Source organism: Ylistrum balloti, unplaced genomic scaffold (genome assembly GCF_031769215.1).
Source record: "Ylistrum balloti isolate Yb309-2 unplaced genomic scaffold, AGI_CSIRO_Ybal_v1 Utg371328, whole genome shotgun sequence".
Taxonomy (NCBI): domain Eukaryota; kingdom Metazoa; phylum Mollusca; class Bivalvia; order Pectinida; family Pectinidae; genus Ylistrum; species Ylistrum balloti.
In genome coordinates this window covers 542,617-564,782 of record NW_026782707.1, presented here as the reverse complement: position 1 = coordinate 564,782, position 22,166 = coordinate 542,617, and the positions used below count along the sequence as shown (strand labels likewise).

General features: G+C 35.6%; 2 protein-coding genes across 2 annotated transcripts; one reads left to right on the top strand and one right to left on the bottom strand.

Annotated features, from left to right (window-relative positions):
• Nucleotides 1-1,402: 1,402 nt before the first annotated feature.
• On the bottom strand, nucleotides 1,403-4,848 carry LOC132562031 (DNA-directed RNA polymerase II subunit GRINL1A-like). Its single transcript, XM_060226753.1, has 5 exons — nucleotides 4,811-4,848; nucleotides 4,299-4,457; nucleotides 2,650-3,198; nucleotides 2,168-2,375; nucleotides 1,403-1,528 (listed from the first exon to the last, which is right to left on the bottom strand). Exons 2-5 carry the CDS (start codon nucleotides 4,403-4,405, stop codon nucleotides 1,403-1,405), a joined length of 990 nt encoding a protein of 329 aa, XP_060082736.1. The 5' UTR covers nucleotides 4,406-4,457; nucleotides 4,811-4,848.
• A 386-nt stretch (nucleotides 4,849-5,234) lies between these two features.
• Nucleotides 5,235-13,043, top strand: LOC132562036 (max-like protein X). The gene is made up of 8 exons (XM_060226759.1): nucleotides 5,235-5,286; nucleotides 6,450-6,569; nucleotides 7,081-7,181; nucleotides 8,296-8,392; nucleotides 9,017-9,116; nucleotides 9,614-9,698; nucleotides 10,524-10,640; nucleotides 11,485-13,043. Exons 1-8 carry the CDS (start codon nucleotides 5,268-5,270, stop codon nucleotides 11,542-11,544), a joined length of 699 nt encoding a protein of 232 aa, XP_060082742.1. The 5' UTR covers nucleotides 5,235-5,267; the 3' UTR covers nucleotides 11,545-13,043.
• Nucleotides 13,044-22,166: the final 9,123 nt, after the last annotated feature.

Here is a 22,166-nt window from a genome sequence, read left to right as displayed (position 1 = left end):
ACATAGTGTAATCAGGATACATAGTGTAATCTGGATACATAGTGTAATCAGGATACAGAGTGTAATCTGGATACATAGTGTAATCAGGATACATAGTGTAATCTGGATAGATACATAGTGTAATCAGGATACATAGTGTAATCTGGATACAGAGTGTAATCAGGATACATAGTGTAATCAGGATACATAGTGTAATCAGGATACATAGTGTAATCTGGATACAGAGTGTAATCAGGATACAGTGTAATCAGGATACATAGTGTGATCTGGATACAGAGTGTAATCAGGATACAGTGTAATCAGGATACAGTGTAATCAGGATACATAGTGTAATCAGGATACATAGTGTAATCTGGATACATAGTGTAATCAGGATACATAGTGTAATCTGGATACATAGTGTGATCTGGATAGATACATAGTGTAATCAGGATACAAAGTGTAATCAGGATACAGAGTGTAATCAGGATACATAGTGTAATCAGGATACATAGTGTAATCTGGTTACATAGTGTAATCAGGATACAGAGTGTAATCAGGATACAGAGTGTAATCAGGATACATAGTGTAATCAGGATACATAGTGTGATCTGGATAGATACATAGTGTAATCAGGATACAAAGTGTAATCAGGATACAAAGTGTAATCAGGATACATAGTGTAATCAGGATACAGAGTGTAATCAGGATACATAGTGTAATCAGGATAGATACAAAGTGTAATCAGGATACAGAGTGTAATCAGGATACATAGTGTAATCAGGATACATAGTGTAATCTTGATACATAGTGTGATTTGGATAAAAAGTGCAATCTGGATATCTAGATACATAGTGTAATGTGGACACAAAGTGTAATGTGGACACAAGGTGTAATCTGGATACATAGTGCTATCTGGATACAGTGTGAAATTTTATATAAATACATATAAACATGAATATATATAAAAAAAATAATGACAGTTTCTTTTGTTGTTGAATTATTCTATGAAACATGTTGCACTGTACTACACATTTCAAATTGGTTTTCATTTAAACCTTATTAATTCATATCACTCAACTTTCTTCCATTTAAATATTTGCATCCTTTCAACCTCCTGTTAGTTTTTAAAGTACAATAAGAATTGTTTTAACAAACTGCAAGTTGTCAGCTCTCTGTCTGATATCAGGAATGTAAACATATACTTGTGAAAGCAATGAAACAGAAAAAAATGGCTATCCTGGTGTCATTTCACATTGCTTTGCTTTATAAAAATGCTTATCATTCAAGCTATACTCACATAGATAACATCTCTGTAATGTATTTGTTGTAATTACTTTCTATTGGCTACTACACCAGTCTACAATTACATCTTTTGTTTTAGGTTTTCTTCCTATAGACCGTTTTATTTATATACGCCTATTTATACATCACCATGGATAGAAATAAAACAAGGATACGACATGTCCACTCCTTCAGGGTTGTACCGTTCCATTGTAATACCTAATCTTTGGGACAACTTCTCTGCAGCATTCCTGGCTTGTAGCTCCTGCAAGAGGAGACAGTGGGATATGAACTTTAATATACAATAAACACGGCTGATACAAGTACCTTCTTGCTGACTGTGAGGGTAACACTTACAAGATAAACAAATGATCATTTTTAGTAAAATTTAGTAAGGCGTTAATCTATCACCCATAATCTTAATTGTACAATCTCATAATTCTCTATGTCATTGTGGTACACATGGAATTGGGCAAAGCAGCAGTGCTAGTTATGTATAATGATACTTGTACATGATGACCAGATGACCTTCAACTTTACCAAAATCATCCTGTGCCAAAAAAACGAAAAAAAAACCCACTAAAACGAAAAAAGCACATCACATAAGCCGTTTGACTGACATGATGTCAGGATGGGGCTTTCACAGTGCAATGGTAGTGCTTTTGTTGCCATTTCTATTGAATCTCTGGTCGAGAGCTTGTTAAACATGGCCTAATCATTGCAAGAAAATTATGTTAATTGTACATATGACATATCACAACTACCATGTAACTTCATCACTCTAGAATAGGTAGGTGATCTCAATGCTCTGTCACACGGGTTAATATAATGATCTGAAGCCTGTTTATACATTTCTTTGTGTGCACTTCACACCTGAATCAATTAGAGCTCTATCTGAACTTACCTCTTGTTTAACTTTCTGTGTCTTCTGCAAATAAAGTGACTCATCGAGCGATATGAGCTTGCTCTCCTTGTGTTTGTAGATAGGGGGTGTGGCTGCAGACTCCTCCACAGCTCTAGTGACAGCACAGACAGGAAGAACATGATCCTCATCTCGTGATTTAAACTTATACTCTCTTGGCAAGTCTGAAACTTTTGATTTCTTCAGAAAGCTACAAAATTAAAAATCATGTCAAAATTAGGTGCATATAAAGTTCCAATATATGACACTACAGCTCTGTAAATCAAGTGCTGTAATAAATGGCGATTGGTCTACTTGGATAGCTACATAATTTGTTTACGTTGACTTCTCAATCAATATACACTTTGTTATACAATAAATTTATATCAGTCGAGAGAAAAGTTTGATTGAAATATTACCACACCAATCAATGTTTATTTCAGAAAAGAAAAAAAAAAGAAGAAGTATGTTGTAGTATGTTTTACTTGTTTGGTTTGTGAGGAATGTGGATTTCATCAGCATTCTGAAGCGCCTTGCTGCAGGCGTGTGTAGTTTTTTCTTTCTGAATCCTTTCTGTTACCGATACTTCTCCAGAAATCTGCAGTTTCTTCAGTGACTCCTCCAGATCAGAACTATTAACTATTGTTTTATTTTCATTTTCAGCACTTTCCATGTCCACTTTGGAACTGTCTTCACCTTGAGATGGTGTTATGGTAGTAGTTGATGAGATGGCCAATACTTGATTGTCTTGTAACCTTATATCATCTTCGGTACTGGAATTGTTTTTTACAGCATCAGCTGTCACATTTGGTTGTAGTTCTACCGAACTTTCACTCAGAGTGTGTCCTTGTTTATCCCCGAGTAGACTAGCTGGAGCAAATGTTGAGTGGAGCTGTGCGATTTGTCTAGTGGCTGGAGATTTAGAGACATCACTACTGTCTACAATTTGTGTTCTCTCTGATATCAGCTGCTGTAGCTTTTCATAAAATGCTCTTACTTTCGCTCCTTTATCTGGTAAAGACTCTACAAATTTCCTGAAAATAGTTAAAACCTGATAATTACAAGTACCTACAGATAAATAATTATGTGTAAAATCTTAAATCCAGAATCTATGATAATGTTACTCATTTACATTGTACATGCCTTTCTCAGTTCTATATATTTCAGTGATGCAAGACATGTGTTAAATCTGACCTGTAGGAGATGGTACAGAATCGATCAGCTTTTTCTGCTACACTATAATCCTATGTACACTAAGGTCGAAAAAGTGTGATGAGAACATAAACAGATTACAGACCAATTTGGCTATGGTTGGTCATAGACGTGCAAGAGTCTGTGGCCCCCCTCGTCCCTATTAAGTACTGGCCTGCTTCGGCGTATCCAGATGGCTTCCTTAACCAACTGTCTTTATTTGAACACTTGGAGCAAGAGGCAATAGCCTCCGTAGAATGCAAGCCCAGTCTTTGAAAGTGATATGTTGATGACATATTAGAAATAGTCAAAAAAGGATCACAGTAAGATTTGACTGAGCATATCAATACCTTAGATACCACCAACAGCATCAAATTCACCTGTGAGGAAGAAATCAATGACACTATGCCATTCCTTGACACCTCCTAGTAAAGAAAGATGACCGTACTATCAAAGCATTGGTCTATAGGAAAAAGATGTACACAGATCAATACCTCAACTTCCAATCGCACCACCCCTTACACCTGAAGGTGGCCATTACACAAACCTAGCTCAACACATGTGAACCGAATGTCACAAAAGAACAAGAAAAGAAGCAAGACCAAAGTCACACCGCTAGCACCATGCAAACATGTGGATGCCCTATCAGGGCATTCCAGAAAGTTAATGAATTTGATGTTAGCAAAAAGGCTAAGAGACAAAACACTAAGGAAAAGAACAAAAGTGAAAGGACAACTTGTCATCCCTTACATCAAAGGCCTGTCAGAAACCATTCAGAGGATTTACCGTGGCCATGGCTTTACAGTGGCCATGAAACCTCACAAGACATTCCGAAATATCCTAGTCCACCCTAAAGATAGAAAACTCAAAGAAAACGTTACAGAATGTGGATACAAAATTAATGTCATACAAAATTATGTGGTGTAATGATTTTAATGCTTACGTTTTCTTCAGTATTTTCTCTTGGCGTGAAAGCAACTCCATTAACTCTGCTGTTGACTTTGTTGAGATGTCCCCAAGATAGCCTTGTTTCTCGATAGGACTCATCATCTTGTTGATCTCACAGAATGTAAACAATCGTACAAGCTGACTTATTGTTCACCTGAAATATATGGTAATGTGTCTGTCATAAAGAATTAGATGTAAAGTATTCTGTCTATCAGTGGAATAATTTTCTGTGATCATATTTGCGATCGCTAGTTAGACCGACACACAAGGATGTTCTATTTGGTGGACATACACATGCATCATGATGTAAATAACGATAATATTAACAAAGGAACATAAACGACATCTGACATCTGTATGCATCAGTTAGAGCTTAAAATATATTTACATCAGAGACGTATATACGTCTCTGTTTACATGTATTAATTTAAATTGCTATTTTCAATCTTTAAACATCACAGTATTTACAGGTACCAACTGGCCTCTAAGAGTGTACGAGGATGGTACCTGTGATTTCGTAGGTCCATTACAATTAAATTTCAATGGAAGACATATCACTGTACACTGAAGTGAACGACGGTCATGTGAACTATACAACTGACATTGTGGTGTACAGGAAAGTACATATATCAATCTGTCCCTGTTGTATTGAAATAAGATATCTGATCTATCGATCATACCCTAAGTTAATCTTGTTAGATAGGCAAGGAGTTGATTGGTAAATGGCTGCTTATTTTGTTGTCGTTTACAAGGATAAGTTAAAAGACACGGCCAACTGTTGCCGATGATGATTTAAACTCCCTGTCACGAACTCATTGCTACATGTTGCGTAAAATTTTCTACCGAAACAAATGCTGTCTGGGTCATATAGACGCTTAAAATTATAGCCGCCGTGTGTTGTAGAATTAAAGCGTTTGCCTGTACATGTTATAGTGAATGGCCTGTTTATAAACAACCTCTGAAAATGGATAGATCATTTTCAGGTAAATATGCCACTTATTTGTCATCTTTTCATCAGTATTATCGACACATATAAATTATTACACACACTTTATGGCCACATATTCTGTGAATAACAAGCATGTTGTTGGTTTTTTATTTTTTTTTTCACAGAAACGATCACGCATTCATTGCATGATTATTCTGTATTACGGGTTTGTGCACTTGTGACCAATTCAATCCAAAATCCCCAAAACCCAAACTCCCAGTACATTTTTGTGTATCAACTGGATTGTATGTCCACTTAATTTTATTTGTTGACTAAGTTATACATGGGGAGGGGATGAAGATGCGAGTGGGCCAGATTTACAATTGATAGGTCTCTATATACCTGATGTATCATATTTATATGCATACTAGTGTGATAGTGTGTAGCTCATTTATCCAGCACCTTTTGATGGAATCTGTTCTTGGTTATTTACTCAGATACACTAAAGTATCAAGATATGCTCAGTCCTGTTTGATTATATTTAAAAATTCAAGCCTGTTGAATCTCCTACACTGGAATAGATGCATGTTAATTACAGTTTCTAGCTAGGAGGCTGGGTCTGAATGTTGGTACTTGATGCAGAAGTATCGGATTATATACACCTTACATACATGTTGGTTTCCTTTATCTCTGTATGGTTATAGGTGTACATTGGCTAAACTAGCTATTTAATCGGAACAGGTGGCCATCTTGGATTTTGAGTTTATTATCACCTATAAATTTTTCTTGAGAGGTACATGTACTCTATGGATCATTCTTATACGCAGTTCCCCTTGGTGCCTAGTTGTGCATATGTGATATTGAATTGGGACAAGTTTGAAAACTCAAGAAAGAAATGAATATATTTCGCTAAAGATAATTCAGAGAATAAAATGGTGACTGCAAAGAGCCCTCTTGTATAGTTTTGGGTGTAAATGATACAGTTTGGTTCATCATTAACTTGTCAATGCAACAACTAATTGTATCTCAAGTCCATAGTGACAAAGAAATGTCAGGACAAATTAAAAAGGGAGAAAAAAAGAAAGTATATTCTACAAACTTAAATAGAACAAATAATGATAAACTGATTTTTGTAACTCCTCATCTATTTGATATATACATATGGATTTTGAAACCATGACTACCAAATCAATAACAGCATAAACTTTTTTCTTTCAGAGGATGTTAAGTTAGAGACTAGCCCGACTGTTGGTCAGCACTTCTCCTTCTCCAGGACAAGCAGCACTGGTTCTATACCAGCAGGATGTGCATCATCTGCTTCGTCAGCACATAACTCAGGTGAGCATTTCATTAATCTCTCATTGTTCAACATCAGAATATAATCATATGACTACAAGATTTTGAAAAAGCAGTTTCTATAGCAAGTAAATTTCACATTTGTTTTAGTTTGAAAGTCCATGCATCAACAATACCAGAATGATATAAAGTCTGTTATATGTAATTGTCTATATCTAGTGTCACTCCAAGTTCTCTAGTTCACTCCAAGATATCATGAAATTGAGTTAACTTATGTTGTTGATCTATCAACACACCACTCAGTACTGACAGATATTTGAAGTATACTGTTAGATGCTTTTTCTTCACAAATGCATTAATGTTGGATAACCATGTATATTGCTTATGGTGAGAAAAAGTTCTGTTTAGACAGCTTTTTTCAAGTTTTCAACTCTCAATGTTATTTTTAAAACAAGATGCAGTCAGTTAATGTAAATGTAATACATCTATTTATTTGTATGATCTGTCCCATCTGATGTAATACATTTCATGTAATTGGTTTTGCTGTGTTCAGATGATGAGGACAGTGATGGTAATAAACCAACCCTGAGTTACAAGGATCGTCGTAGAGAGGCCCACACACATGCTGAACAAAAGCGTAGGGACCAAATCAAGGTGTTTATAAATCTGTACCTTTATGGAGAATATTTGTTGTTTCATTTTACGCTGAATTTGTAGAATATTGGAATTGTCTTTTTCAAAATAAGATTGATGAAATAAAACCTATTGACCTTTAAGATCAGATTTTTTTATGAGAGGTGTAAATTTAACCATTTTATAGTTTTTTTCTTAAAAGTATGTAGAAAGATACTTTTAATTATCAAAACTAAAGAAATTTAGTTCATGAAAAATAAGAAAGATTGTAAACTACATGCAAAAGAAGTGGTAACAGATTACAGTTAATGCAATCATGTTGTTGCAGTGTTCCATTGTTTGATAATCTGCATGTAATGTAGCCCCACTGTTGAAGTATTCCATTGGTGGGGTGTGGTTCTACAGGTAATGTAGCCCCACTGTTGAAGTATTCCATTGGTGGGGTGTGGTTCTACAGGTAATGTAGCCCCACTGTTGAAGTATTCTGTTGGTTGATTGTGGTTCTACAGGTAATGTAGCCCCACTGTTGAAGTATTCTGTTGATTGATTGTGGTTCTACAGGTAATGTAGCCCCACTGTTGAAGTATTCCATTGGTTTATTGTGGTTCTACAGGTAATGTAGCCCCACTGTTGAAGTATTCCATTGGTTTATTGTGGTTCTACAGGTAATGTAGCCCCACTGTTGAAGTATTCTGTTGGTTGATTGTGATTCTACAGGTAATGTAGCCCCACTGTTGAAGTATTCCATTGGTGGGGTGTGGTTCTACAGGTAATGTAGCCCCACTGTTGAAGTATTCCATTGGTGGGGTGTGGTTCTACAGGTAATGTAGCCCCACTGTTTAAGTATTCCATTGGTGGAGTGTGGTTCTACAGGTAATGTAGCCCCACTGTTGAAGTATTCCATTGGTGGAGTGTGGTTCTACAGGTAATGTAGCCCCACTGTTGAAGTATTCCATTGGTGGAGTGTGGTTCTACAGGTAATGTAGCCCCACTGTTGAAGTATTCTGTTGATTGATTGTGGTTCTACAGTTCATGTAGACCTGCTATGGAAGTGTTCCATTAGTTCATCATGACTCTACAGTTAATGTAGTCCTCTATTGAATTATTGCATTTGAATTTTTTTTATCTGTTTCAGAAAGGATATGATGAGTTACAGAGCATTGTTCCCACTTGTCAGCAGGCTGACAGTATTGGGTCACAGAAACTCAGCAAAGCGACTGTCCTCCAACGATGTAAGCAAAGATATTTTAGTAAACACGGTCAGGATAAATTTAACAGGTGTTTTTGTAATGATACATTGTATATGAAATCTGAAGAGGTCAAAGATTTGTTCATACTGAAGTAGTTATGATAAATGAATGAAATAGTTGGTTCAGAAAGTGTACATTTCCATGTTTGTTGTTATAATGATCTAGTTTTATTTTCTTGCCTGCAGCCTGGGTGCTGTAATGCTTTTTCAGAAAAATAAGATATTGGTAATATTTTGTAAATATTGTTCCTAAAATCCTAAAAAAGTTTCCACATGTTACAAAATCTCACGTGATTGGTCAGTGTATTGATTGTTAGAAATAGTTATATAGAAAAAAAAATTCTTGAAAATGAATTGGTAGCCTTTCTTAGTGTGATATTTCAGACATGCAAGGTTAGATCCAGTCTACTAGTATAACTGTTGTAGGTAAATTATTTCCTGAAATGAAATGCTTGGTTTATTTACTAATGTAATCTATACATACCATCAACTGAGTAAATTATGTTGCATTTAACAGTAAATGAAGTTATATATCTTTGGAAAACCTCTATCTTAAGGTTGAATTCTATGTATGTTTGTACATGTATGTATTTATCCTGTCTTTCAGCCATCGACTACATCCAGTTCCTGGCCCATCAGAAAACCAAACAGGAAGATGAACTAGACTCCCTCAGGAAAGAGGTTATGGCACTTAAGATCATGAAAGCGTGAGTTCTTCATAAAGAATTCCTTAATGTTAAATATCAATTACAGTTAACCTAGAGGTTAAGCATATTGACTTTACTTTGGAAACATAAGGGATGAATACATGGGCGAGTAGGTATTTGCTGGCATGAAATTGGCATGGGCAAACTAAAGACCAGATTGAAAACAGAAATACCGGGATACAGGCAGTATAATACTGATATGTGTACATAAAGGAATTTATCATAGCAAGGGTAAATTGATATACATGTAGCTATATATATAGAAGCCCAGAAGACTAGAACAAACATACTACAAGGATTGATTTCAACTATTACACACAACTTCCTTACCAGCCTATGGAGAGGTAAATACAGCAAGTGATAATCAGTTAGGGAATGATGATTACATGTATACATTTTTTGTGTTATTAGGTGATCACACTAGAGTGTGTGCCTTAGTATCATTTATGTTTGGTATCTTGAGTTTCATTTTATTATTCATAATTTTTGTATTCCAGGAACTATGAACACATTGTAAAAACCCACCAAAATACACCAGTACATGGCCAGAACCTTGTGTCCGACGAGGTCAAGTTTCAAGTGGTCAGTATTTTAGTACAATGCTGAGACTTAATATCTTATTTCATTTAGATAACAAATCGACAGCATTACGTCTTGAAACCATGTGTATACAACTGTCATGATTGCTAGAGTTGAACTTTGAAGTTGGCAAACTGTACTTTTTAAATGATCAGTGTTTGCTTTTCACTATAGATCATAAAGTCATGAAAAATATTAAAATAAGAGTATCAGTGACACTGAGGAATGCTCCCCGAAAATGACCTTATTGGACAGAAAATTTTAAAAAAGGGGAATAATTCATCACGATGTCTGGGTTTTTGTCAGTATGATCACATTGCTATGATTTGGGAAAATGTACAAATGGTTCCAGTGGACTAGTTTATTTGATGTAACACAAAAACAGATGTCCCTTTGATACAAAAGATTTATTGACACACCTCAGTAAATTTAAGATACTAGATGAATTAAATCACCCCAGACATTTTCATTCTTCATTTGTTCAGTGTTTGTGACAAGGTGGGTTTTTTATATACTTGCTACATTGTCTCTTCACATTGCATAATGAGTGTGAGTGATGAGAACAGTAAATACATTTCTACTGTCAAAAGCATATCCTGCTTTTTTCTGCTTGATGTGAATTACGCTTAAGTATGTCTGAGAAAGACATTGATGTTTTCAGTATTAAAATTATATGTATATAAATGTAGGCAAATACGGACCAAGGGAGACAATCCATCAACAATAAACCAAGTTTTCATTGTAATAATAAGTCTACATAATGAGAGTATTCTGATTAAAACAACAACTATAATTTGATTGACATGATCTGTTTGTTTCTGTTAACAGTTTCAAGGCATCATGGACACACTATTCCAATCATTTAATGCGACCATCTCTGTTGCCAACTTTGCTGAGTTGTCTGCCTGTGCCTTCAGTTGGCTTGAAGAATACTGCAAGCCCCAGGTGAGTATTGTCTGATAATACAGACAAACCTTTAGAAATACATGCAAAATGTCAAAATGATGACGTACTTCTGAAGGTTGAGTTATAGTGTTGCCTGTTCATGTGTGCGGATAAACCCATTTATAAGCTTTGTAAATGTAAACTTTCAGACATAAGTCAGAAGGAATGTGCTTATAATGATACATGCCTCATCAGACTTCCACAAGGATTGTCAGAAATTTTAAGTATGATCTGTAGGTCTGTCATTATTTCATAAGTGAACAGCCATAATCCAATTGTTAAAACTGATAAATTTAAGCAGCATGGTCATTTTAGGTTAGGAGTCCACTTATCTTCATAAAATACACTTTTAACAATATCCTCTTGAAATAATGTTAGAAATGAATAACAAAGATTGATCATGATTCATGAAAAATGGTTTTAAAAAATGCATAAAGTATTTTTAAAAGGGTTTTAAAAGATATGGTATCAATATAAAAAGTGGCATAGATTGAAACCAAATGTTAAATTATGTTGTACACACTTAATATGGTTTATCAGTAATACATCAATTCAGAATGACCTTTGGCAGCTGTTCATTTCTCACAAAGGATGGGTATCATGTTGGGAATTAGGTAGTGACCTTTTGGAGTTGTAAAAAGATTAAAAACATTTTAACTGAAGGAAATTTTAATTCTTATTGTTAAGAAATGATGTTTGACCTAAGTGGATTAGAAACACCCTTAATGTAATACGATTATGATATTGGTAAACAAGATTTTTGTTTGGTCTGTTGATTAGAGTAGGATGCAAATTATTCGAGTTATCTTTCTTCTTTCATGTATTTCATCTGCTTTCTTTTCAGTCCTTGAGAGAAGTTGTTCTGGGTATTCTGAGGCAGCTTAACAACCAAATCAATCAATAAAAAAACATCTTTTTGGACAGTTCATGCATTATATATAATGTGTAATCCTTAACGTGATGTATAATCAGTAGTGTCTTTGTAACACCTGACATAAGTCTCTGTGACACCTTACATTACAAACCATGGACAGAGGAAACATTATTGGTCACTTTACATCACAAACCATGTGGTCACTTTCTTTGTCACACTTAATGTTACAAATCATGGTGAGGAAACTGCTTTTTGTTTTGTATATAATGTACTTACATGTGAAACCTTCAGTGAAGGCATGAAAACAAATGACTCTGATGTAGAACAGGGCCTCCATAGCTGCAATGTAATGTTGTTGGCATTAACATGTACTAGCAAGACACTCTGGCATTGGAAAGAATTCTTGGATAATGACTTCAAATAAAATGTACAATGACTTGCTTACAAATGCTAAGTACCTACTTCATCAACCTATTGATCAACTCACAAGATCAGTCTTATTAATTACCATGCCTTGAAAGTTGTGCAAATATTTTTTTAAAGGACATGATCTGATTAATTACTTAATACAATTGTTTAAAAAGTTATAAGAAATCATATCAGTCAAGCTATCATTACTTATGAAGAAATATGTGTTTAGAAAGATTGATGAAGCACTAACGAAGTTTAATTCTTTTGTCTATCATGTTAGTGATCTTTTAAAGAGTCATGATAAAACAGTTGATGTAATTTGATAATGATGCCTGAAAGTTTGATATTGTAGCAATATTGATATGCATGCTGCCATAAATACTTAAAGAGTTTCAAGCAGCATAAATAATGTGGGGAAAATGCAAACAGATGTCGGCAGGAAGTTACATTTCTTTTCAATTGTTAATTTTTTCCATATCAGTTTGATCATGAAATATCATTTCTGACTGATACAGTGTCATACCATTAGAGAATTGGTGTCAAAACTAGTATTTTGATTGGATAATATTCATGCTTTTTTACAGCTAATTATCAAGTTTTGTTTAGTTGATACTTCTCTTGTTGGTCACATGATCTATATCAACTAGAAATGTATGTTTAACAGTGTACTTTATCCAGACTTATTTTTTATCGCAGTGTAATTTTCATTATATTCATGGATTAAAGAAACCTAAAAATCAAACATGAATGTGAAATGTGCTCATTTACAATTACCAATTTGGCATGGCGAGATATTGCTCTCATCTTATAGAATTAGATATCTTCATACATATAATACCATCATGTCATATACTATATTCAGTATTTTCTATTCTTTTTATTTTTGCTAACATTACCATGCAAGTCTGAATTTTTTGAAAAAATGCAGTAATTTCATTTTGAGTTTGGAATTCGTTAATCTATCTACTAAATGGAAACATATATATCTATCTTCCAATATTTTTAAAACTTGTTGGGGAAATTGTTCAAGTCAGATAAATTTTGTATGTTAATTTCCTATTTTATTGCTTGTGGTACCAAATTTCTTGTTTGTATAATTAAAGTAGTGGTGTAGTTGACTTTGTTGTTACAGTTATTTATTGTCAATTGTTAAGTTACAGGTCGGATGGAGCAGACTCCAAAAGTTTCTCAGGAACGAGACTCAAATCCATGCAACTTATCTCAAGTTCAAACCCAATTTCATGCTACAGTATAATATCTTTATATGTCCATCAAAATAATTGACAGGATATATTATGGAATGTTTTTTCCTGTCCATCCATCCTAAAACTTTTTTACGATGGATGGACAGGATTTATCCTTTTCAGACGTGGTAGACTCAATCATCATGACGGTAGACTCAGTCATCATGACAGTAGACTCAGTCATCATGACGGAAGACTCAATCATCATGACGGTAGACTCAATCATCATGACAGTAGACTCAGTCATCATGACAGTAGACTCAGTCATCATGACGGAAGACTCAATCATCATGACGGTAGACTCAATCATCATGACAGTAGACTCAGTCATCATGACGGTAGACTCAATCATCATAACGGTAGACTCGGTCATCATGACGGTAGACTCAATCATTATGACGGTAGACTCAATCATCATGACAGTAGACTCAGTCATCATGACAGTAGACTCAGTCATCATGACAGTAGACTCAATCATCATGACGGTAGACTCAGTCATCATGACGGTAGACTCAATCATCATGACAGTAGACTCAGTCATCATGACGGTAGACTCAATCATCATGACGGTAGACTCGGTCATGACGGTAGACTCAATCATCATGACAGTAGATTCAATCATCACGACAGTATACTCAGTCATCATGACAGTAGACTCAATCATCATGACGGTAGACTCAATCATCATGACAGTAGACTCCGTCATCATGACAGTAGACTCAGTCATCATGACGGTAGACTCGGTCATCATGACGGTAGACTCGGTCATCATGACGGTAGACTCGGTCATCATGACGGTAGACTCGGTCATCATGACGGTAGACTCAGTCATCATGACGGTAGACTCAATCATCATGACGGTAGACTCAATCATCATATAGACTCAGTCATCATGACAGACTCAGTCATCATGACGGTAGACTCGGTCATCATGACGGTAGACTCAATCATCATGACGGTAGACTCAATCATCATATAGACTCAGTCATCATGACAGATTCCATCATGACGGTAGACTCGGTCATCATGACGGTAGAATCAATCATCATGACGGTAGACTCAATCATCATGACAGCAGACTCAATCATCATGACGGTAGACTCAATCATCACGACAGTAGACTCCGTCATCATGACGGTAGACTCAATCATCATGACGGTAGACTCAATCATCACGACAGTATACTCAGTCATCATGACAGTAGACTCAGTCATCATGACATATAATGACGGTAGACTCAATCATCATGACAGTAGACTCAATCAAGTAGACTCAGTCATCATGACGGTAGACTAAATCATCATGACAGTAGACTCAATCATCATGACAGTAGACTCAGTCATCATGACGGTAGACTCAATCATCATAACGGTAGACTCAATCATCATGACAGTAGACTCAATCATCATGACATGTTGATTTTTACTGAATGGCAGTTTGATAAAGCTATACTTAGAATGTTAGTGCTTCTAGTTATTTTAAAAATGTTAATCTTGTTTACAAATCTCCTCTCTCAGATTGCAACCGATATCTTTCAAACGAAGGCATTATCACCATGACGTAATTTGGTTGGATATTTGGAAGGGTTAACTCTCCTTGTCGTTTTCATATATCAATCTTGTCCATATATATGTTTTCGCAAACAGCTGTTTGATACAACATTTTTTAAAGGAGTTATTGCCCTTTGTTTTTCTTTTAAATATCATTTTTATTTTGTTGGAGATCTCCCCCTCATTTCCTCCCCAATTTCTCTGAAATAGCAGACTTTATAACCATTACATAGAAATGCGAATTACTCTCTATATCATAGATTTAACAATGTTGTGAAGTGGTATCGCCCACTCTTTTTCAACAAAATCTTTTCCATTTGTCTGCTCCCACAGGTTTTTACCAACTCATTGAAATTTTGTAGGCTTGAAAACCACGTATTGTATTCTTTTGAACAGCATCTTGGTTAATCTTTCTATTTTACCTGATACCGATGTCTGCATCTTCCTCGGATTCCTAAACTCCTCTAGAGTCCATATTTAAAACGATGTTATAGCTGGCGGCTAGACCAGAAACAAAATGTGACAGCATCGACTTTATTTTTTGCAATACAAAAACCGTTAATGACTGCAACAATTAAGGAAAAAATGTCTTTAAGTCACGATACAAATTATTTACAAGGAAACGTGACACAGATTGGGAAGTGTTTGAAATAACCACAAAAATACATGAAACCTGCCACATTTTGAAAAAAAGGTTATAAAGATTGACATTGAAGCGGTCTATGAAGTCGCTTGCTTATCAGAAAAACCAAGACATTTATCTACGTTTCTCTCGAGTCTCGGCGTAAATCTTTCTTCTGTTCATAGTTATCGATTTCGAATTTAGATTAAGATTGTGTTGACATCCAGTATTCTCAGAAATTCAAAGAGGGCCCGGCCACGTGTATGTTTCTTCTGTTTTGATATCATTTATATTGTTCTGCTGGTTCGCACTCGCCCAAATAGCTATAACAAACTGACACAAGAACAAAAATCAATGGACTTTGTTGTCTACACACAAAATGCCACCTAAGGGTTGATATTCCAGTCATTATAGAAGGTATATAAAAGGTTGGGTAAGCCATCAGCCTCGTTTTAAAAGCTCATTACATACAAAGGAAATCGTACCCGTGTCAATGATATGTTCTCAGTAGTGGACAAAACAATAGGAAGTATCAACATCAACACACTTAAGAGGTGTTACGGGATTAAACGCATACCGTTTCCATCCGTGGCATTTAAAGGTTTGGTTAAAAAATTACAACGTAAGAGTGCACTGACGAGATATGTGTCTACAGAGATGGCGATAAGACTACGTGATACTGGAATCATCTATTACAGAAAAAAGTAGAGAGTTTCATTCTGGCTTCTATCACGAATAACGACTTGTTTTAGATCTGTTAAAGGCACAGTAATTGCTGAAATGTTAAATAAGACAATACGAACTTACTTTTTCTCAATAAACCTCAATTAGCGAAAGAGGTTAATTACGCTGCCGAAATGTAAATGAAATTGTGTTTCCTTAAATAGCAACGTTTACGTCATTATATTCAGATTGCTACTCTACTCTAGGTAAAAAACAGAGGTATGGTAAGAATTGTATATCAATGAACTTTTTTTTATGAAAAAACACTTTTTTTTTAAAGATAATTGTCATCATACACTAAGGTACAGCATGAATGCCCACGCACCCTGTCGTTTATTGGATGGACGAAAAGAGATTTAGACAGACAAATATTACAGACATATGCCCGAAGGAAGAATGGGATCTGATGACAAAATTGTCGACGATATAGCCAAACTAAAAAGTCCTGCTTTCCTAAACAGCACAGAACCTTGATACTTAACAGACAAATATATAAATAAATATTTTGTATCCGTATGGGTTTAATGTCCGATGGTCTTATTGCTGGGAAATCACTGACAATCTCATCATTGTACGACATGGTCAAACTGCTGCGGTATATTGAAGGGATGATGATAAAGTGGGTTATGAATGGCACCGCAATGCATTATGAGTTGAACGAGTTGTTTGAGGATTTGAATTTCGTGTGTTAGCCATTATTTTGAGGACACACACCACTGGATATGTACCACACAATCCTATTTATTGTATAACCTTTATCACTACAATGAAATGCTCGCATAAGTGTGTCCAATAATTATACGGTGTGTTTGGTCAAACACCTTATTGAATTAATGCATTTGTTTGTGTTGATGGAGACCTGTAAAGAGAGAAAATTTCCTTTTGTTGTCATTTATATGGATTGTTGTACTAAACAGTCCTATGTTGTATTAAATAGTCCTATGTTGTATTAAAGAGTCATAAAGTGTCCTATGTTGTATTAAAGAGTCCTATGCTGTACTAAACAGTCCTATGTTTATTAAAGAGTCCTATGTTGTACTAAAGAGTCCTATGTTGTACTAAAGAGCCCTCTGTTGTACTAGAGAGTCCTATGTTGTACTAAAAAGTCCTATGTTGTATTAAAGAGTCATAAAGTGTCCTATGTTGTATAAAAGAGTCCTATGCTGTACTAAACAGTCCTATGTTTATTAAAGAGTCCTATGCTGTACTAAACAGTCCTATGTTGTACTAAAGAGTCCTATGTGTTACTAAAGAGTCCTGTGTTGTACTAAAGAGTCCTATGTGTTACTAAAGAGTCCTATGTTGTATTAAAGAGTCCTATGTTGTACCAAAAAGTCATATGTTGTACTAAAGAGCCCTATATTGTACTAAAGAGCCCTATATTGTATTAAAGAGTCCTATGTTGTACTAAAAAGTCATATGTTGTACTAAAGAGCCCTATATTGTACTAAAGAGCCCTATATTGTATTAAAGAGTCCTATGTTGTACTAAAAAGTCATATGTTGTACTAAAGAGTCCTATATTGTACTAAAGAGCCCTATATTGTATTAAAGAGTCCTATATTGTACTAAAGAGACCTATGTTGTACTAAGAATGAAAAGATGTGCACATAAACACCTGGATCTGATGTACATTGTCATGGCAACCGATTCGAGGAGATGAGTGAAGATACAATATGCAGGTATAATTCAAGAACTGATGGGATTCTGCCTGGTTTTGGATATATATCTCTGTTAAACATGATACGTCCATGGTTCGTAAGACGGGATGTTTAGTGATATCTTATAAGTAGTGTCTCGCTGATCTGACGTTGAATAATATAACTAACATAATTCTTATTGGATTTTATACAATAGATTAAGTAGATTCTTCTGCTGACCCGCGTTTTATTTCACTCAAAACTAAATCATCTTTCTTGATTTTATGACGTTCAAAGTTCGTAAGAAGAATTCCATAAACGCTTTTTGTCCTACTGAGGACAGCGTAAGCTTGTCCATCCTGAAATCATCCACTGGTGCTCCTTGTAGTCTCATACAGTTGATACAGACAATTGTTTTCTCGAAACGTTGTTTCGACTAGTTTGACAGGAATTCTATCTGGATTATAGCTTGATAAATCGAATGGTGACATAATATGTACATTTCTATCGACACTGCCGACGTAAAAAAAGAAAAAAAAATACCAGCAGCAGAAAACTTGAAGTCAGTGATTGTCCCCAAGATCTATATGTCTAAGTCTTGAATCTATGGCAAAAGTAATGGAGACTCTTCCAGCAAACTCTTCCGCCATCAGAAACATGTAAGGTATAATCCTTTACAGATAAGACATACTTGATCGATGGTGTTTACATGTCGCTGTTGATTCGATATTCAAGGGTCTCTTCCTGATATCACAATTGCAAGATATCGACAACTGGCAGACAATGAACAGCACAGGGCTTCGAGAGATGGAGGTTGTTGAAAACCACTGCAAAGTTTTAAGGTCGTCATGATGATCTCATTAAGAAATAGTTCATTCATGAAGCTGGACACTAAGCTTGTTGGTTTTTCGATTAGATGCACTTTTCTCATGTTGAAACACATTACTTACTTGGATTGACCGAGAGTTACACGACGGGAGTCGTCGATTAAGAAGAGGACGCTTACTCTTCCGAAACACCTGGTCTTATTTCTCCTTGCACTTTTTTTTAAAATTCTCATTGTGATCTTTTATCCGTATTGTCCTTAGTTTTATTGATTTTGAGATTTGATTTTGATTATGTTCACATGTATCTGTTGTTTTTGAAGCCACACACCAAAGTTCAGTCTCCAGGCGTATCGGAAGGGAGTTCGGAAGACTGTAGTACACATTATTCGAACGGGACTCACTCTGTAACGATAACCCTTTAGATTGAAGCACCCAATCTAAAGTATTCATCCCCAAAAAGTTCAGAAACTGTAATTTTGTAATATATGGTAAGTGCAAAAGGCCATAACTCTACCTAAATTTGCAACCACGAAGATTGTAACTAAACACCAATTTTTTAATCATTTTCTCTGAACATAAGGGACGAAGTCCAGAAAACTGCCGTCTTTTACAATATTCTAAATACACAGGGGAATAATATCACTTAATTCTTGATTTTTGATCGGGATTGGAATTTGATCGGTAACCCTGTAGTTTTTCGGGACTGACGGACGGACGGACTAGTTTAGATAATGAAAGGAAGAATCGATCGAAGTAAGAACGAACTCCCAGTTGTAGAAGACCTTGAATGTTCTCATTCTTGACCAACCTTACATAATTACACTGACGAAGCAACTCGCAAGGATCAAGGTTAACTACACTGTAGGTAAGTAATATGACTGTCATTTTGTTATAATGTAGATGCCTATACATACAATTAAGTTTGATGATGTGGTAATAGTCCGGCGGACGGGACTTTAAACGGTGGCCTGTGTGAGAATTGTCTAACCTCTCACGAAAACGATCCTCCTGCGGTTATTGATAATAAGAGTAGGCGCTTAACGCCGCCCAGGAGCCCGAATAAGCCCAAATTAAACTTAACAATTTTCGGCTCTAATGGAAGGACTTCAAATATTCCCCAATCTAAAATTAATAATCATAGAAAGACAGCATAGAGATTCGACAGGAAAAGAAGACAATGACCCCTCTACCACCGGGAGTCGTCTCCAAATTACAGACCAGTCCATTCCCAGACGACTCTTAGCCATGAGGGGAGTACCCCCATCACGTCGCCAGAGAATCGACTCACGTCGATTTGTCAATGCTCGAGGCGGGCAGAGTCACGGAGAAGATAAACCATCATCATCATCATCATCATCATCATGTGGTATATGTACAAACAAATTTAAAGATAAGACGAGGTGACCATTACTTCTGTACCTTAGGGAATTACCATCTATTTGTTTTGGGATTGTATCACCCCGTGAACATCCATCATTTTCAGGCATGGTCTCTTTGTAGTAGCTCTGAAAAATACGAGACGTTCCACCCCATGCTATCAAAACTACTAGAGTGAAATTGTCTAGACCAGGGTCACAAACAAAACAACAGAAGACGGTTTGTGATCTGAGATAAACACAAACTGTCGTGGACTGATCGACCTCGGATATCCATTCTCTACCAACTGAGCTATCATGTCAACTGTCTAATAAATATGTAAACTTTAATGGAAAGTGAATTGTAGAATGTAGAAGAAATTGCAGCTTTTATCGACAAAGAGAAAATTCAGTTTAAAACTAGTCAATCGTTTCAGAAGTAGAGAATAATGCTCTTTGATTCTAATTTCCGTGAACATCTTTGCCGTTGTATAGATATAGCACTGTTTGTTTATGTATCTCTGGGGCGTACATCATTCCGGAATGCTTGGGAGGATAACGTGTTTTTGAAGTATTTTAATTTCTGTGTGACAGAACCACCATTGGTTTTATTGTTCTATTTGATAAAATGTAAAATGATTGTTAGGTGAGAAATGCTTGTGACACTGGAAAAAACATGAAGACAACACCAACATTGCAACATGATTCAAACTCAAATTCCATAAAACTAGAGCAAATATTAACAAAATAAACATTAACACGGAGACTTCTGAAAAAGTACAAGGAGAGTAAGACCAGGTGTTCCGGAAGAGTAAATGTCAAACATTGGTCAATCCAAGTAAGTAATGGCACGGTCTCAAATGAGAACAAGATAAATGACCATAGAGTGAGATCTTCATGGCGACTATAAATTCCCCATAATTCTCATCAACCTGCATCTTTTCAGCCCTTGTGTTACGGGTTTGTCAGTCAGTTGATAACTTCGTGCTCGAAAATCGTGATAATGGGAACAGGCCCTTGGCTATCGAATCAACTGTAAATAAAATGTAAATACCATAGGTTTAAGATGCAGGGATATTGCTATCCAGAAATTGAAAATACACAATAGGGAAATTGAAATAATCACATTTATCATACAGCTTCGTGGAAAGCTGTCGGTTACGTTGTAGGAGAAATCCAGATAAGCAGGTAATGTTGAAGTGTCTGTCGTATCTTTGATTTCCAGTTCTGGTGGATATATACGCTGGACGTAGTCAATAAATTTCTTGTTATTTAAAGACAAGAAGTCATCAATATATCTGAAGGTGAAATTAAACAACTTAGCAAGGTCTTTGTGATAAGCTCTTCAATAAAGTTAACCTCGTATGAAAATAAGTCAGCCAACAGAGGGGCGCAGTTGGTTCCCATATGTATGCCAATAGTCTGTTGAAAGATTTTACCACCAAACCAAATGAAAATGTTTTCTACCAGAAACTCGATCATTTTTATTATTTCGTCTTCTGTATATTTCTTCTTTTATTTGGATGTAAATTTTGTGAAATACGCTTCAGTATAGTTCACTACAATATATCTATACCGCCGTTCACTTTTCTCGGACAAGCTCTCATACCAAGAGAACGAAGACGTTCCTTCGGTTTAGGGTATGGTGGCGTACAGGGTGGAAAAATCAAATGTTCTTATAGAAATTTTTTTTAAAAAGAGAGTATTGAAAATTGAACAGAAGCTCTTTGAAGTTCTTTTAATTCCACTTCTTGAGTAAACAGTACCACAATAAGACTGTAACCCATATTCGATAGTACTGAGAATGGCGGTAAGTGGTTAAGACAAAGGCTTGACCGAACAGTTGGACGAACCAGCTATAAAACGTTGTTAATATGGATTCTTGTGAAGTTTAGGGATCTGGTATAAACGGGGGAGGTCCGTATCCTCATTTTAAACAGGCAATCTAATTTATTGTAATACCAAAGCATGACTAGCCAGGATTTCATCTGTAGAAAGATTATTGCATAATGTATATTTTGGGTGTCCTTCGTTATCAAGAAAGCCCAGTTGAATTCTTCATCACTTTAGGCTTTACATTTGTAGGAAAGAAATTCGATTTGAAGATTGGATTGTAACCATAGTAACTGTATGATTTGTGTGTTGTATCGAATGATACCTATTTGTAACACAGTGCTGGTATAACACCTATTTCACTATAATACATTATTCGTTAAGGGTCTCGTATGGGCAATGCAGCCAAACAGGTGTTTATTGGATGAGTACTATAAAAAATGAAATA

Bases quoted from the DNA above. Each gene is read 5' to 3' on its own strand.
- LOC132562031 (XM_060226753.1), bottom strand. From the start codon at position 4,405: ATGATGAGTCCTATCGAGAAACAAGGCTATCTTGGGGACATCTCAACA. The intron at 3,199-4,298 runs GTAAGCATTAAA...AACTATTTTCAG, and splicing joins GAGAAAATACTGAAGAAAAC to GAAATTTGTAGAGTCTTTAC. The intron at 2,376-2,649 runs GTAAAACATACT...TTAATTTTGTAG, and splicing joins ATTCCTCACAAACCAAACAA to CTTTCTGAAGAAATCAAAAG.
- LOC132562036 (XM_060226759.1), top strand. The intron at 9,117-9,613 runs GTGAGTTCTTCA...TTTGTATTCCAG, and splicing joins GCACTTAAGATCATGAAAGC to GAACTATGAACACATTGTAA. The intron at 9,699-10,523 runs GTCAGTATTTTA...TTCTGTTAACAG, and splicing joins ACGAGGTCAAGTTTCAAGTG to TTTCAAGGCATCATGGACAC.